General features: G+C 37.9%; 2 protein-coding genes across 4 annotated transcripts in view; both read right to left on the reverse strand.

The window, feature by feature from the left end:
• Positions 1 to 16,694, reverse strand: part of LOC134533263 (WD repeat and FYVE domain-containing protein 3) — a 264,565-nt gene that overhangs the window by 35,481 nt on the left and 212,390 nt on the right. For all 3 annotated transcript variants that reach the window (XM_063370699.1, XM_063370702.1, XM_063370701.1), the window contains 3 exons: positions 16,375 to 16,598; positions 10,086 to 10,339; positions 5,117 to 5,344 (listed from right to left, as the gene is read on the reverse strand). In XM_063370699.1, coding sequence (XP_063226769.1) covers positions 5,117 to 5,344; positions 10,086 to 10,339; positions 16,375 to 16,598 — 706 coding nt within the window. The remainder of the gene's footprint in view (positions 1 to 5,116; positions 5,345 to 10,085; positions 10,340 to 16,374; positions 16,599 to 16,694) is intronic.
• LOC134533264 (uncharacterized) lies at positions 7 to 5,095 on the reverse strand. Its single transcript, XM_063370703.1, has 2 exons — positions 4,369 to 5,095; positions 7 to 3,640 (listed from the first exon to the last, which is right to left on the reverse strand). The coding sequence occupies exon 2, from the start codon at positions 3,630 to 3,632 to the stop codon at positions 1,404 to 1,406; it is 2,229 nt and encodes a 742-aa protein (XP_063226773.1). The 5' UTR covers positions 3,633 to 3,640; positions 4,369 to 5,095; the 3' UTR covers positions 7 to 1,403.

Raw genomic sequence — 16,694 nt, forward strand, 5'->3', positions numbered from 1 at the left:
CTGCAACACAGCCCCGTTACCACACCCAATACACAGTGAACCTGCAAGTAACAAAGCCTTGTATGGTTCAACAAGTTAACATAATGCACAAACTAACTTTCCATTCATTATAGTGCTCAAATATAACACTTTCTATTATCCTGTTATGTCACCGGACCCTTATGCCAGTTTTTTCCATTAACACCCAGTTACAAACTATGTACAAAGTTAATTTCTCACTCACTACTAAATGATATGTATTTACAATCTGATCAAGACATTTGATGTAAGTATTTATCAGTTTAGGTTTAGGCTAACATGGAGGCAGCTAGGGTTGGCTAAAATTGAGCATAGGAACTAGTCTCATATTTTTCTAATCCAAAAATTTAATAAGTCAATGAGGTATCTGGGAAAAGTTTGAGAGAAGAAAAAAAAACAGTGTAGTAAGGGGCTGAAGAACTTACTAAGCAAAATCCTAAGCAAAAGAAGCTAAGTTATGTATTGTGAAGACACTATTTGAAACTTTATGTTCTCATTGCAAGTTAAAAGGGATGTCTTACCGTGCTAATTTGGCATGAGGTTACTAAGAGGGATGATAACCAACGTAGGAGAGTAAAATGCATCTCTTTGGCTTAAGTATTGCAGTTTTGTTGGTGAGGCCACAGGTGATGAAGTATGGGAAGAACATTACTGATTAGCAAGCCTGTTCTCATTTTTACATCATGCATTCTGGGGTTTAAGGTGATTCTAAGGTTCATATAAGGGAAAGTGGTTATTGAAATATGTTTTCACCCTTCCTGTTGGCTAGCAGGGTGTCCAGTGAAAATGGATTTCAAAAATCCCTGACATTTCCCTGTTTTCCCTGACAAAATTAGGATTTTCCCTGACACTATGCTCGTTCCCATTTAAATTCTTATAAACTTTGTCAATATTTTTTACACTATAATATATGTAAAAATATACTGCGAAATTTTAAGCAACAGCAACTGTGTAAATAGGTCTAATACTAAAATATAAAATGTGAAAAAAATATATGAAATATGTTTATTGTACACACATATCACCATGTTCCTCAATTTCTTCAAGAGTTACTCACTAGATGGTTTTGAAAACATAAGTCAGTTCCACTTCATATTTAAAAATAATATATATAGTATTCAAATTAGCTAAGTATGCAATAGTTCCAAACTTAAAACTTTAAAAAAACCTTTTAAGTCCAATCACAAATTAAAATTTTAACAAAGGTTTTTCTTAGCAGCACTACTTTTTTAAAGCTTCTATCTGGAAGCTTAATACAGCAGCTTCTTTTTCAGCATCTTCCAAGATTTTCTTTTTCTTAGCTTCCAAAGCAGAGAGTTCAGCAGCTGCTTTTCTTGTTCTTCCTTTTCCTGTAATAACTTCTTCTGTTGTTCCGTGTATTCCTTTTATTTTAAATATGCATTACGAGCAGCATGAATAAATCTTTTAGATACGACAAAATTATCCAGACCTCCAGCTGACAAAATACCATCATGAATTGTACGCTGTGCAATCAGTGAAATGTCCAGCTGATTTTCTACCAAGCACTGTTTGTTTATTGAAAATCCCCTTTCTACTGCTGCGTTGCCATGAGACATAATAAATATCATTTTCAAAAAAGATGCTAAATGCCCTGTATTTTCACTACAGTAAACATTTAAAAGGTCAAACCAAAACTTATCCAGGCGTACTTTGGATCGGACATGGAGTTTCAAATGTTCCTGCACTGCAGTCAATGAACACAATCTTTTGAATTCCTTCGATATTTTGTCACCTTGAATTCCAGAGAGCCAATTATGACTAACAAATATATCTAAGGCACATGACAGCCTCTTGATCGCCAAATCGGGAATAAGGGCTACAGAAGGATCAGCAAATGAAATGCCTCTTGTCAAGCTGAATGTAAGAGGTGAGCGCTTTAAAATCCTTTTCACACATTCCTGCAGGCATTTTAGACAGTCTGCTCTAAATAATTCCATATCCTTCTGACTTGCATTTTCTGAACGTAATGCAGCTCGTGTCCCAAAACCTAAGTCAATTTTTTTACTTGACACAAGATTATTTGCAGATAAATCTATTTTGCTCAGGGTAGTATTTGCCATTACGTCTGCTTTGACAAATCTAGTCATAAAATTCTTGATGACTGAAGAAAAGTCGGAAAAGAGGTACGGCGCCATGGGGTCATTTGTTTGATATTCTTTGAGAAGTGGTTCAACTTCAGCAGCAACAGATGAAAAAAAAGCAAGTTTAGGTCCAAGTAACACATCTTTAATAGCACTTTTCACTATAACAAAACTAGCACACGTAGGTTCTGTATTTGACTTTAGACCAGCAACATAGTTCCGAAGATTTGGTAAAATTTTCAATGCTCTGTCTGCTACAGGAACGTTGTCTAACCAACGAACTGGACAAAATTTTAGAGGAAACAAGCTGGAACCAGTTATTCTAATGTAGTCTGCACGACGAGTGGGGATGTTATGAAACAGGTTGTAAATAGCACGCAAGAATTTAACAATTTCCCAACCAGTTTCCTTCATTGCGCCTTTGAAGGCACAGTGTAATGAATGTAAGCCACAAGTGCCGATATCCAATATTACCCCCTCATCAGTACGACCTTCCTTCAAATCTTGCTTCAAGTCTTTTAAAAACCGCAAATTTACATTGGGGCCATCCATCGACACCTGTATAATTTTGTGTAATGTATTCACAGGCAAAGAGTTTTTAAAAGCACTTAACAGGTCTGCTGCAGTCGAATGGCCGAGAAATGCTGATGTAAGATATCGAGTGCAAGTAATTGAATCATCTTCATTCCAGTAACGGACAGAAATGTCCATTTGCTGTTTCTGGGCAATTTTATTTAAACTTTCATCAAAGCCAACTACAAGATGAGAAGATTTTGATATATCAGCATGCAGTTCCTTTTGAAATTCTGGAGCCAATCCGTGAACTATTGTATAGGATACTTTCGATTTTCCCAACTGCAATTTAGCTGCAATTTTGCTGTCGTGATACATCTTACGATGCATTGCTACACTATTTTCTGCATTCCTTAAGGAATTATGAGCCATAACACAATACAAACACCAAAGTATTTCGGCACGTGTTACAGAATCATTTAATAAGTAATTTGTCAATGATTTTGATTCCTTTCTAGCACTGCCACATGTGCACGTGCAAGAACATGTTGCGGATGGGTTTAGATAAGAATTATCAGCATTCGAGGAAGTATCAGGCAGAGATTTAGAACTGCTGACTGGATCTGTTTGGAACAACGGAGGGGAAGATACTTGAGGTGAGCTGGGTTCATCAGAACTAAACAATTTTGAAGATTCAGACAAAGGTGAAGAAGACTCTGAAGCAGAATTATTTTGTGACGCTGCTGATGTAGGCCTAGTTGTTTTACAGTACACTGCTATGGATGAACTCATGTGAAATCCTTGCACTCTTCTGCTGTGTTTCACTCCAGATGCATGACTGGTAAGAGCCTGCTTCCCCATATTACTCAGTTCAATCCTGTGATTGCAAAGTTTGCACCAAGCTGCATATGGGCTGCCATCAATAGCCTGAGCCCATGAGAGGGATGGGTTCTGGTTCCATTCATCCCTGAATGTAGTTTTTCTGAGTTTTGAAGCCATGTTGTGACCTGTTAAAATTAAATAATTTTTTACCTTTATCACACTAATCTTTAAAATAATATTCTTGTGAGAAAATTAACCTATTTTTCATTAATTAGCAAATAAACGTTTCAGGCACCACAAACACAGATAAAATCAATGCAAGTACTGATAGGCCTATCAGCACATATTTTCTATACAAAGTAACCGTCAGCTTCAACTTCAAGCATCTTTTATAAGATAGGCCTAGGCCTAATGTAAACTTATGAACTGAAAATAAATCTGAAAAAATATAGGATATGTTCCAGCAACAATAGCTTGTTTCAGGAAATAGTCACATTTTATCTACAAAATTGCTGTGTGTTCATGTATTTTAAAAAATTTGCATTGTCCGGCCTGGCCTACTTCGAAGCAAGAAAAATGCTTAACTAACGTAAAATTCAAAAAATAAATAATATAGTACGTTACAACATGACTTGTGTTTGACCCGATTTATAAACTCTGCAAGCACGCATGTCCGAATCAAAAAGTTGAACTCTCACCTTCTTAATGTTCCGGTTTATAAACAGTTTATAAACCGGAACGTGAAAAAAGGTGAGTGTTCTACTTTTTGCTTTACTCAGACATGCGTGCTTGCGGAGTTTACAAACCAAGAACATCACGAACCGTTGCCGAGCGAACGAAACAAATTAGGCAACAGTTTGCGACTTGCCCATAGAGCAACTATAGTAGAGTATACATACATTTTGTTTCTTACCTTTGTTTGGCTGATGATATAATAATTCACTTATCCATCAACAAAAACGATAACCAAAATCAACAAGAGTACACAAATGTGCGCCATTTTGGCCAGCCTAACAGGCCGCAATGTGTACAGCCATGTGCCGATTATAATCGATACGTCGATCATTGTGTACGCGGCGAATTGAACAATCGATATGCATATTGTATTGTGCTGCTGCGTGAAGAACAAACACGGCCAAAATTTCCAGACGATTTTTAAAAAATCCCTGACATTTCCCTGACTTTTCCCTGACACACGAAATTCCCTGACAATTCCCAGTTTTCCAGGTTTTCCAGGTCGCTGGACACCCTGGCTAGGTTCATAGCGATTCAAGGTTGCCTGGCACATCATTCTTGTGCATAGCTAATAGGTGAAGCTACAGACAACTGGTACGCAATGCATGTCTGTCAGCTTCAGGCAGCAACTCCTATACAGGAAGATGGAACAAACGAGAATATCCATGGCACCTTTTTCAACGTGTTGACATGACAAAGTTTCAGGTTATCTGACACTAAAACTACAAAAAAAGTTGTCATTACAGACACAGTAAAAATGTAAGTTGGGCATTTCAATGCAGAATTCTGGAAATGGGGCCCAGAAGTGGGCGCTGCCTGGTTGAGACAAAAAGAAACTAACTCAGGTTGCCCACCTCGCTGCTCGGCATCTGGCCCTACACCGCACGCAGAGTTCACTACGCAAGGACCGTGGGTGCTGGACGTACGGTCAGCTCGTTGATGGCGACAGCGGCGACAGGCGCCGTGTGCCCACGCAGCTGGCGCACGAAGATGCGGCGCGAGAGGTCCCAGACGATGGCAGTGGAGTCGCGAGAGCCGGACACCACCACATTGTAGGCGGGGCTGCAGGCGAGGCAGGTGACTGCGTCCGTGTGTCCGTAGAGGCACTGCTTGATGACTAGTTGCTTGCGAGCGTGTTCCCACACCGTTACCACCTGCCACATACATCATACACTAACTATCAGCACCTGCCACATACGTCACACACCAACTCACAGCACCTGCCACATGCGTCACACATCAACTCCATGAATGGTCACAGTACATTCATATCGTAGGCATAAAGTACAGTTTCCGTACACAATAATTTCCCACAGGACTTCCCGTTGTAAGCACATAGCAGTGAGACCAATTTCATGAGACGATAAAGCTTCTCCAAAAAGTGTTAATCTAATTTAGGTAAAGGAAACCCTGTTCTTTACCTACAGCTTGAAACCTGTATGCCAAATGATAGGTTGCTAATTCTCACATTCCATTAATTAATTAATTTATTTATTTATTTACATTTTTACCATGCAGGCCAACAGTCAAAATAATTCTAGGGTGTGCACGACATAAAAACATAAAACACAGGACAAAAACATAGTATGATGTACAAGTAAGCAAATAAATGTATTAAATACATATAAACACAACTCTTCTACAATTATTAATAAAAAAGAACACAATAATTTAAGTACATCATGATTCTTGACAATATAATATTATATATTAAAAGCATGGAAAAATAAAAGTTAAGGGTTGATATAAAAATATAAATGGCAAGTGGTTTACATAAGGCAAAAAGGTTACATGATTGAAAAAAAAATAATTCTTGAAATTTATTTTTTATTTTTTTATTTTAATAAGCAGCTATATTAGCTTAAAATTGGGTTAGTTTTTATCACATTTATTACAAGTGAAATCAGTCTACAAAAAATATTATTTTTATTGAGTGTACACAAAGTTGAAAAAGCGACTATGAAACCGGCAAACACTTAAGTCCCGTATTGTCAAGAATATCTTTACAATTTAATTTAGAACTATAACAATTTTCAATGAAGCGAGAATCTAAATAAGTGCAACCAAATTATGTTGGAACAATTGTTTTAAAGTGATAAGATTAATTATTTTGTTTTGAATGTTTTCAATTTAGTCTCAATCAGATGGCTAAATTAAAATTAAACACACGTTGTGCCTCATTTATGACATGGGTGAGCAAGATATTAGTAGTTTGTTTGTTGATCCAATCAACACCAGGCACACTGAAGTCTCCAAGTATCACTAAATGATCTTGACAAGAGGTGAGTTGTCTTCTAAAGCCTCCATATAGGAAAGATAAATATATTTAGAGTTGTTTGAGGGGTAAATAGATGTTACCAAGGGTAAAAGATTTAGTTGAGGATATTTTAAGTTTCAACCAAACAGCTTTAACACCAGGGTAATCCAAGGTATATATTTATAGGAAAAATTGAATATATTTACTGCTATCAAAACACTTCCATCACGTTATTTTGATGTAAGTGAAGTATTTAGAAAAAATAAGATAATTGACAGTAAAATAGCGACAATTTATAATTTAAACTAAGATCTTTAAACCAAGTCACCGTGCGGTAGGGTGGTATCATAAGAAGAAATAACATAATTATAAAAAAATTCTATAGATTATTTTCTTAGTCCTCTGACATTTTGATATACAATATCCCACTCCTTGGGATACGAATGTACAAGAGTACTTTACGATGCTTTACCACACACCTGGATTGAAAACAGATCAGTATAACAGCCCAACAAGGGTTTACGTGGAGCCGCGCCAGTGTTGCCAGTTTTAGTTGCAGTAGAATCATTGCTAGAAACTTGTTCAGGATGAAATTTCCTATAAAAGAGACTAGTCAAGCACCCCTTGGGCCAAAACACTATATTATTGATTATACCAGGGCTGCCACCAGGTCATGAACATGAATCCTTGACAAAACATAAAAAAATCCTAGAAAATCCTTGAAAATATGACAAGCATATCCTTGAAAATCCTTGCAAGGACAAAATAAGTATTTTGACCCTGAAAAAGTTTTATTACTTAAATTTGTTAAAAACTAATATCCATCCAAATGAAGTAATGTTTGAGAAAATAATATACTTAATAAGTTATTATTGTTCCCATAACCAGTAGGCTTAAAATACTAATTCAGAAATAAATACACGCAACCAAATCAGTTGTTCTTACTATAAAATGTAGGTTCAAACAAAGTTCTTATTATTATGGAAAAAAGTACAACTGAAATAGTCATTTCAACAAAATGCCTTCACATAACAATGAAAAAGTATGTAGACAGAATAATGCAAAATATTTGGTTTATATTTTGTACAGTCAGTGTTCACATAACTGTTTTTCACAACACACTTATTTTATTAAGTTTCTTGCTTTTTTCCTCAACGCAGCAGTAGGTTTAAACTCAGCTACACGCTTCCTAACAGAAACCTGCATCAAGGCATTCAGCATTGGTGCCTGTAAAGATGACCGATGTGCTGTCTTGATTAGTTTGAGCTGACTGAATGCTCTCTCTACACTCGCGTTGCTGTGAGGGAGTATTATCATTGCTTTTGCTAATTTGCCCAAGGTTGAGAAACGTGGTTTGCCGTTCTCCTCATGCTTGAAAACTTTGTACCAAAATACATCAACTGCGTCTGAGTGTGGACAAATGGATTCAGGTAAGTCCCAAAGCATGTAATCAAAAAATTCTGCATTCAGAGAATTGTGTTCTCCATCAGAAATTACATTTGGGAAAACTTCAGCTAGTTTTTCCATCTTTTTCCACTCCCCACAATGTTTTTTGGTTGGGTCAAAAACATCTATGTTCTGAAGAACTACATCATTCACAGGAAGAAGTCTGTACAATTCTTTTGTTCCAGTCTCATAAAATTCCCTTATATTGTTAAAAAATTCAATTTTTTCAGACGTAGGAATCTCATTTTCTGCCAGAAACGTACGGGTTGCATGCCCAACAAATAAGGATGAATCTGAAAGCTGGTTTGAATGCTGAAAATCAATGGAGGTTAGATCACTTTTCTGAATCACACCAAACTGGACGAAACTTACAAAGTTAGCCCACAGTAAGTCCGCATCAACACTCCCATTATCATCTTTAATCACAAAGTTTGTGAGCGAAGAGTTTTGTTCAACACATCTGAGATTTTTTTTGTGACTCTCAGTATTGCCATGACGGCGCAAATCCTTCAACCCTCCATTGGAAATGCAAAGGATAGAATTACAAACTGTGCACTTCGCCTGGAAAACACTACTCCCAGGCTTCATCCATTTCAATTCATTCTCCCATTCCCGTTTATAATGTTGTTTGAATGGGACGCTTTCTGGTGATGTCTCTTGTTTTTTATTCATCGTAACGCGCACAAGAGGCTACGATCAAAAAAACTTTTCTTAAGAAATTTTCTGTTTCAATAAATAGCTGAAGCGACGACGTGTTTCTCTCGAGACAAAGTTAACTAACATAAACAAGTGGTATTCATCGTTAAGATTCCTGTTTACATTCAACACGGCCATAAAAGAAAACCGTATGGGTAGGCGTAGAACTTTAATGATTCATTGCTGTGTCGAGAATGTTGTTTCTCGATTCTGCCGCGAGCGGTTAAAATTCTTTTATGAGAATTATCGATAGTCGATATCAGTGCGTCTAATGGCTGTTTGTTTAAAGATTTTGCCCCTTGGGGCAGCACTAAAACGTGTAAAGATTGCGCTCCATGTTGAATGTGTCTATGCAGTTTGTATTTGTTTACAAACGTACGTTCGTGCAGTTTTGTGCTTAGCTTTATTTAAAATCTGTGATATTCGTTAAAAATCCGGCAATCCGTTTAGAGGTTTAAAAATCAGTGAAAACGGATAAAATCCGTGAAATCGGCAGGCCTGGATTATACTAAAATTTTCTTCAAGAACTGAAATTGGAATGAAGCACATTAATTAAATTGGTCCAAAGTTTGGCAACTTTAACATGAGATGAATTAAGCTTATTTAAGATATAATATATATAATGATATAATCTAATTTTTTTCAACAGAAGGATCCAAACGAGTTAGACAGAGCTTTAGTTTTTTTAAGTACATGTTTGCCCACTATTTAAAGTGTGGAAAAATTTATTATGCCCATTTGCATGGGAGTTCTCTTACACTCATGATCATGTTTCACCTAAGAGTTCAAGTTGGTTCAGGATTTACGTGCAGACTGCACTACAGCGAAACCGTCTTGGTCAACATGCTGGGTGTTGTTGCTTCTGCTCCTGACGTTGTGCTTTTCCAGCTGTATAGCTGCTTAGGTCATGAGATTCAAGGCATTGCCACTCGTTCATTCTTCGTACTACTTGACGTAGGAATTTTCATTTTCATTTTTGAAACACAAACTTCGCTTGATTACAATAAGTTCCTGTTTTATCTCTGAATTGCTGACCACGAAACGATGAGCAATGTCTTTAGAACCATATTTTTGCTTTTAAGGTCATCGACCTTGGCACAAAGCTATTGAACAATATTGATTAAATCATCCATTTTATGGACCTGTAACTTGAAAACTTCAATAGTGAACTGTTCCTGATTTCCCACCGTACTAGATTCCATTTTTTTAGGTGATCTAAACTTGTTTACTTGGTTTGACTGTGTTATATCTAAGATTAAACATTATTTTGGGGTAAGAGGAACCCCTGGAAGTCCGACTGATCCAAACACAGTAAGTCTGCATTTTTTGAAATAAATAAGGTTAAGTATATTAAATTAGCCATTTTAAGTCACAGGCATGATTAATTTGTTAAAATGTATCACACAGGTAACAAAATCCATCAACATAACCTTGTACGATATTTGTCTACGGAAGTGCGTGGGGAGGTACGGCTGAGGGAAGCGAAGAGCACTCACGGAGCTGGTGCCGGCAGTGACGACCAGCTTGACGGAGGGGCAGACGCAGCACACGATCTCCCCGTTGCTCTGCGTCATGGCCTCGCACACCATGGCCGTCTTGTCCGAGTCGTGGAGGCCGATGCGCAGGCTGTGGTCCGCGAACCCCCACGCCACGTACTTGCTGTACGCCGGCGGCACCAGCACCTTGTTCTGCTCCACCGCCAGCACGCTCTTCTCCACTTGCATGATCTGCCCCACTGGGCCCTTCAGCTCTGCAAGCACCCGCACGCTGGACGTCAGATCATCAAACCTCAATATGCATCCGGAAGGATCCACCAATTTATCACTTTGCAATAACGAGGTTTGTATCAACAAAACTATTACAAAATCTAATAATTTTTATGGAATTCCTAAATAAAATTCAATCAAACTTAGAAATAGTTTTCTCATTAGTACATGCTTAACACACACACACACACACACACATGTGCGCACACACACAAAATTAGGATGCTTCAAGGATACTTCAACACAATTTTATGTAGCACCAAAAGTATATATTTTTTTAGGGATTGTGACTCAAAAAAATATTTTCAATGCACTACTTTAAAAGAATTAAGACATTAGAATAGAGCAAATGTTTAGATACTACTTACAAAAAGATATACCATCAATTGGGAAGAATATGCAATTTCTAAGTTTCCTTCCCCCCCCCCCCCCCCCCCATGACTAAACCAAATCATTTTAGTTGAAACTTCTTTATTTTGGTATGTTTGTATTCGCCATTCGTAACTACAAGTAAATGTTTACGCTTGGAACAAAAACGACTTTGTATTACATAATAAGCTAATAACCATACTATTGTATTAAGAAAAAAACTTATTTCTATGTAATTTCTAGGAACTGTGAAAACTTTGTATTATGAGAGATTTGAATTAACAGGGTTTTTAAACATGAGCTTTCACTTTACAATTTTAGTCATAAAACATGAGCACACATACAGTAGTTAAGCACAAAATGGTCGCCCCTACATTTGGGACGTACCTATAATTTGGATCATAAAAATACAAATTTTTCGCTGGAATGGTCGCCCTCCAATATGGATCGCACCATATATCTGTCTTCACTAGAGTTCATAGTTCTGTGTCAATTTTTTTCTCCTAACCTAACTAAAACTAAGAACACTTGCTGGGAGGGGTCTGGGTTAGGGAAGACTCTAGGTGCGTCCCAGGCTAAAGCCTTTACACTTAAAAATGCTGGTTTTCAACCATGCAAGAAAGGTAGTCTGTCATTGCAAAACCCTAACCCTAGCCCTAGTATCTACGCTTCAGGAGCCATGAGTTAATTAATTTAGAATATGTATATTGTATACGCAAGATGGTGCATTGAGACACATTCAGGAAAGGATAGAACTGCAGTTAGACCAGTCACGTGTAGGCAGACGCTTAGAGAAATTATTCAGTCCTTCATTACAAGGCCCTAAGCCTTAACTTTTATGCATTAGTGATTTACAATGTTGTACGTTCTGAAGAATAGCTTAATCTAAGTTTATACACTGCTAGCAAACTTTTATTAAATGTGCTGGTATACGTATTTAAATTCAAATAGAGGCACGCAGTGTCCAGCTCAATGTTAACGCATAGGTAGAGACATGCATATTTCGCGATTGCGATAAAACGAATTTTTACGCGAATTTGAGTACATTTTTAAGAATAACGCGAATTTCTCACATTTTGGATAATAACGCGAAATCCTTGAATTTTCGGCGAACAGTCAGAACATTTTCCTCATTCTAACACGGCAATTCAATTTGTAAATACAGTAACAAACGTGAAACAACAAAAAACCAAAGATAACTACCCACACAGTGTATTTTATAACATGAAAAGTTGCTTTTATTTCTAAACATGTAACAATTTAAGCCTAGGCGTGTAAAAGTCCGAGTAATTACAGCAGGAGACAATCTAAAATGTACTAGGGAAAAACGTAAACTCACGAATATAGAAACGTAACGGAAATGTCGGAAATATTACGTGGCTGATCGTAACATTGTAAGTGCTGATACTGTATTTATGTCACAACTTAGCCGAAATACTGGTACGAGACATGAACTTCACAAGATAAAATGAGTGGAATCTTGGTAACTGTTTTATACGTATTATATAATTTCGGAAGTATTATACTGTTGACGCATATTTTTTAAACTAACCATTTATCTGTGGGGATCGTAAATAATTAATTATTGGTATCAAGACATCAAGATGAACGTAAACTTGAACATGTCACGGCAGCGAGTAAGCGGGTGCGTATACCAATAAACTGGTATTAGAACTGGACAAAACTGGTACACGGGAGGTGGAGCTTATATTTTTTTCCGCTAAGCTCGCTTCTATTGGCTGGCTGCTGATGGAAGGTCACGAGTCTGGGCGGAGCATTGAATGAGTTATACTGCGCATGCGCAGCTCAGAGAACAGACGCCGCAGGCCGCACTGTAACAACAGATGATCGAGTACAATGACCTTTCTCCGCGCAAGGCGCGCAATTGACGGTAAATTTTCATCAATTTGCGCCCCTTTTTTATTTATTTTTACTGTGTAATGTAGACCGTTCTGAACGCTGCAGGATGCGACTGTATTTTAATTAACTTTAACGTATTTCTTACTTTTCCCTTTATTTACACTTTCCCGCTTTTTACACTTTTTTACTTTGTCCCCATGAAAAGTGCAAATAAGGGGTTTTGCTGTATTTTGATATTCGGCTCGCCTGGACAGTCGATTATCACGGTGTTTACAGCAGGTTGTTTCTCGAAGCGTTGTTCTCTTATATAGTCTTTAGCGTTGTTTGTCCATTGCGTCCATTTTTATTAACCAAATACCAAATTTAAAATGCAAACACGGTGACGATTCGTAACATTCTGTTGTGCGCAAGTTAAAGTTTAACGGGTCGAATTTTGTTACAGATAGTTTTCAACGTCTGTGAAATAAATTAAAGGTGTACAATTTAAAGGTCGGCTAAAACATTAGGCCTATTAAAATGCCTAAAGTGCCGGTAACTGCAAAACAGCGAGCCTCTGAATTTTCTCAACACGGACTTTATGCTAGTGATTCAACCACACTTTTTTGTCGTCACTGTAATGTCACCGTCTCTTGGGATAGGAAAGACTCATGTGAAAAACATGTAGGCAGTGAAAAACACAAGAAGCGTCTCTCTTCATTGCAAGGCTCATCTAGTGCGCCTGAACGCCAGTCGTCAATATCTTCAGCGTTTCAGACAGCAAAAAATAATGTCCAAAAAGACAAAAAGTTGGAATTTATAAAGGAAACAGCAGAGACCTTTATAAAGGCAAATATACCCCTTGAAAAGCTTGATGATCCTAATATCAGGGCATGGCTGAACAAATACATCGAAGGTGCTGGAGACATGCCACTTGCGAGAACAGTCCGTGAGAAATATGTAGGGGACATAGCCAAATGCAGAATTGAAGATGCCAAAACTGCATTAAAGGACAAAAAAATTGACATACTGTGCGACGAAACAACAGATAAAATGGGTAGGTGTGTATTTGTTGTTTTATTTAGAATTCTGAATCTTCAACAGGATAAACCAGAAATATTTGTTGCAGGAGTTCACTTTCTTGAAGCTGCTAATGCCACAAACTGTGTGAGGGCAATTTTAGATTCACTCAAAATGTACAATGTACAGTATGGTGATGTGCTCTCAGTAGTAACCGATGCTGCTCGTTATATGACCAAGGCTGTTAGTACTCTCGAAGTAATCCTTGGAGACCAGTTAACGCATGTCCAGTGCTGGGCACATAAGTTAAATCTTGTTGGCAATGTCTGGGTGAAAGAGTTGCCTGAGTTGAACAATGCTATGAGCAAAATAAAAAATGTGTTCAACAACACCAGGAAAAGAAGGCACCTGTATGCTAGCTTTCTTGAAGAAAAGCATGGAGAGAAACGTCCATTGTTCCCACTTCCTGTTGTTACTAGATGGAATTCCTGGTTCAACAGCGTTTTTTATGTAGCAGACTACATACATGACATTGTTGATTTCTGCAAAACAGATGAACTAAAGGCAACACAAAATTCAGGGGTTGAGTTTCTGTGTTCACTCACAGAAAATGACATTTCTCTCATTCTTTGTCAAGCTGTCTTTGTGAAAGAGCATGCCAAGAGCCTTGTAGAGCTAATACAGAAACTTGAAGGTTCTTTGTATCCAACTGCCCATTCACTATATGGGGACTTGCAAGGTATAAAAAAAAAATTTGAAAACATCACTCGTGGCATTTATTTTGAGGCAACCAGTAGAGCTTTGTCTAACATGCCCCCCGCTAAAGCTGCTGAAGCTAAAGTGTCCATCACAAGAGCAGCAACACAAGCCCTTTCCAAACTGAACTCTCTCATGACAACTGACCCAAGTAGAAAGAGATTTGAAGCAATTCAAATTTTTAGTCAGGAAAGTTTGTTGCTTGCTAAATTAAACCCAGAAATGGTGCAGAAACTGAAAACTGTCCATAGTCTCTACTCCATAAGCACTGAAGAATTAACAGCTGGTTTTGGTCAGCTTCAGGACATTGTTACAAAACAAATGGAAACAGACAATTCAGTGGACGTAGTGAAGTCATTGAATGTAGTAAAGCTGTCACAGCCATTGTTTGCTTCCAGCTGCCTTGAAGCCATCTGGATGCCTTCTGCAAACGTTGACTGTGAACGATTTTTGTCCTCATATAACACAGTCTTAACAGACCGCAGGACAAATTTAAGTGAGGCTAATTTGTGTATCATGGCTACTTTTGCTTTCGAGAGCTAAAGTTTGAGGATTTTGTTCCATGTGTTTATGTCACTATTTTAGAGACTTCATATTTATTCTTGCTGGTTTAGGTACTAAAATATTTTCAATTACTGTATGTAAAAAGTGATGTGTAAATTCGATTGTAAATTACTGCTGCTAGTGCAACTGTACAATGCAAGAATGTGTCCAAAATTTCAAGGTATGCTTAGCTTAATTTTTTAAATTTATAGTGCTAAAACTATTTAAAAAATAACACCGCTTTTGATGTATGATAACACCACTTTTAAGGGTAAATAACAACGAATTTTGCTATAAAATAAACCCCAAAACTGCATGTCTCTACGCATAGGCCATAGGGCAGAGTTCTCTCGACTGTCCTCAACGCCAGGGCTGGGGTCGGCTCGCGGCAAGTTCCTGAGCTGTGATTGTATGAGAGCTCACGGCACAGCCAATCACAGAGAACTATGATGGTCGGTGTGCAAGCACCATTTTAAGATAATTATATTTATGTATCTCGTCGGGGTTGTAATTACAGACAACTAACTGTAACAAGAGGATTTTGATGAGTTTCGTATTTTTCATTTTTTTTTTTTAAATCATATAAAGTTTACTTTATTGTTATATTAACAAATTAATTAACTACAGTTGTATTTACTAACTATTATTTACACTATTAATGTTCGTCTTGCAAAATAGTGCCTTGACTGGACTGTATCTGGGGGTGTCTGCGGCAATGCAAATACTGTACATCTGTTTTATATTTGGTGCAGTATGAGGTAAATGCATTTTGGCTGCAGTAACCCACACTGGGGCTGCATATGTGATTATTGATCAGATGGGAGCTTTGTAGAGCAACAGTCCCATAAAAAATTGCTTGAGAAAAAAGTATACCCTTGTTCACCAAAAAAAATAAAATAAATTAATAAAAAAGAATATTAAATCAAATAAGACAGAAGCAACAGACCAAAATGACAAAGCTTGAATCCCACATACTTCGCTATTTCTCTCAAATCATTTCTAAGAAGGTTCTACTGTAATTCCCATGCCTGCCTTATTCAACAATTCCTCAGAAGTAAGATGTTACAATAAAATGAAGTAAGCTCTTCATGATGCATGTATGTATTAAGAGTTCCCTTTAATTGAAAAAACTGACCACGAGAATCCTGGCAAAGTAAATAATGTTAACCCTCGATTTAAAAAAAAAAAGTTGTTTACAATCCTGGCCAAGGGTGCAAATCTGTAGGATTGGGAAGGGAGCCTGCAAAAATTCACAGGATTGGGTTGAGAGAGGAGGGATGGCGGGGTAACGGCCTGAGATTTTGCACTTGGGTTTTCACCGACATAAGCCATCTCCGGATAGGGTGCTTCTATGTTGTATGCTGCCCATATAAAAACATAGTTTTGACGTTCATGTTTATCAATCCCTCTCACAGTCACGGGTTTGCAAGCGCAAGCAGGCTCAGCGAGGGGCTTCATGATCCTGGCGACCAGACTGCAGGACGCCGCGTCTCACCCTTGATGGGCTGCAGCGAGGGCCGCAGGTTGTCCAGGTTGTGGAAGAAGAGGCGGTCGGCCGAGCAGAAGCTCAGGCCGGGCGTGATCGGGCCGGGCTCCACCACCGAGCTGCGCTGGCTGATCTTCTTCGCCGGGTGCGGCTTCTTGAACAGCTGCTTCGGGATCTGCCCAAAGTTGTTGATGAAGCCGATGGTCGCGTTCTTCTTCAGGGGATCATCGATGCTTCACGTACAGAAGCACAAGGTTAACAATTCGTCCTTATCTTAGATGGAAATTGAAAGATACCATTTTGGTTTCAACAATTTATAAGCCACTATA

This window comes from Bacillus rossius, chromosome 6 (genome assembly GCF_032445375.1).
Source record: "Bacillus rossius redtenbacheri isolate Brsri chromosome 6, Brsri_v3, whole genome shotgun sequence".
NCBI classification, from domain to species: Eukaryota; Metazoa; Arthropoda; class Insecta; order Phasmatodea; family Bacillidae; genus Bacillus; species Bacillus rossius.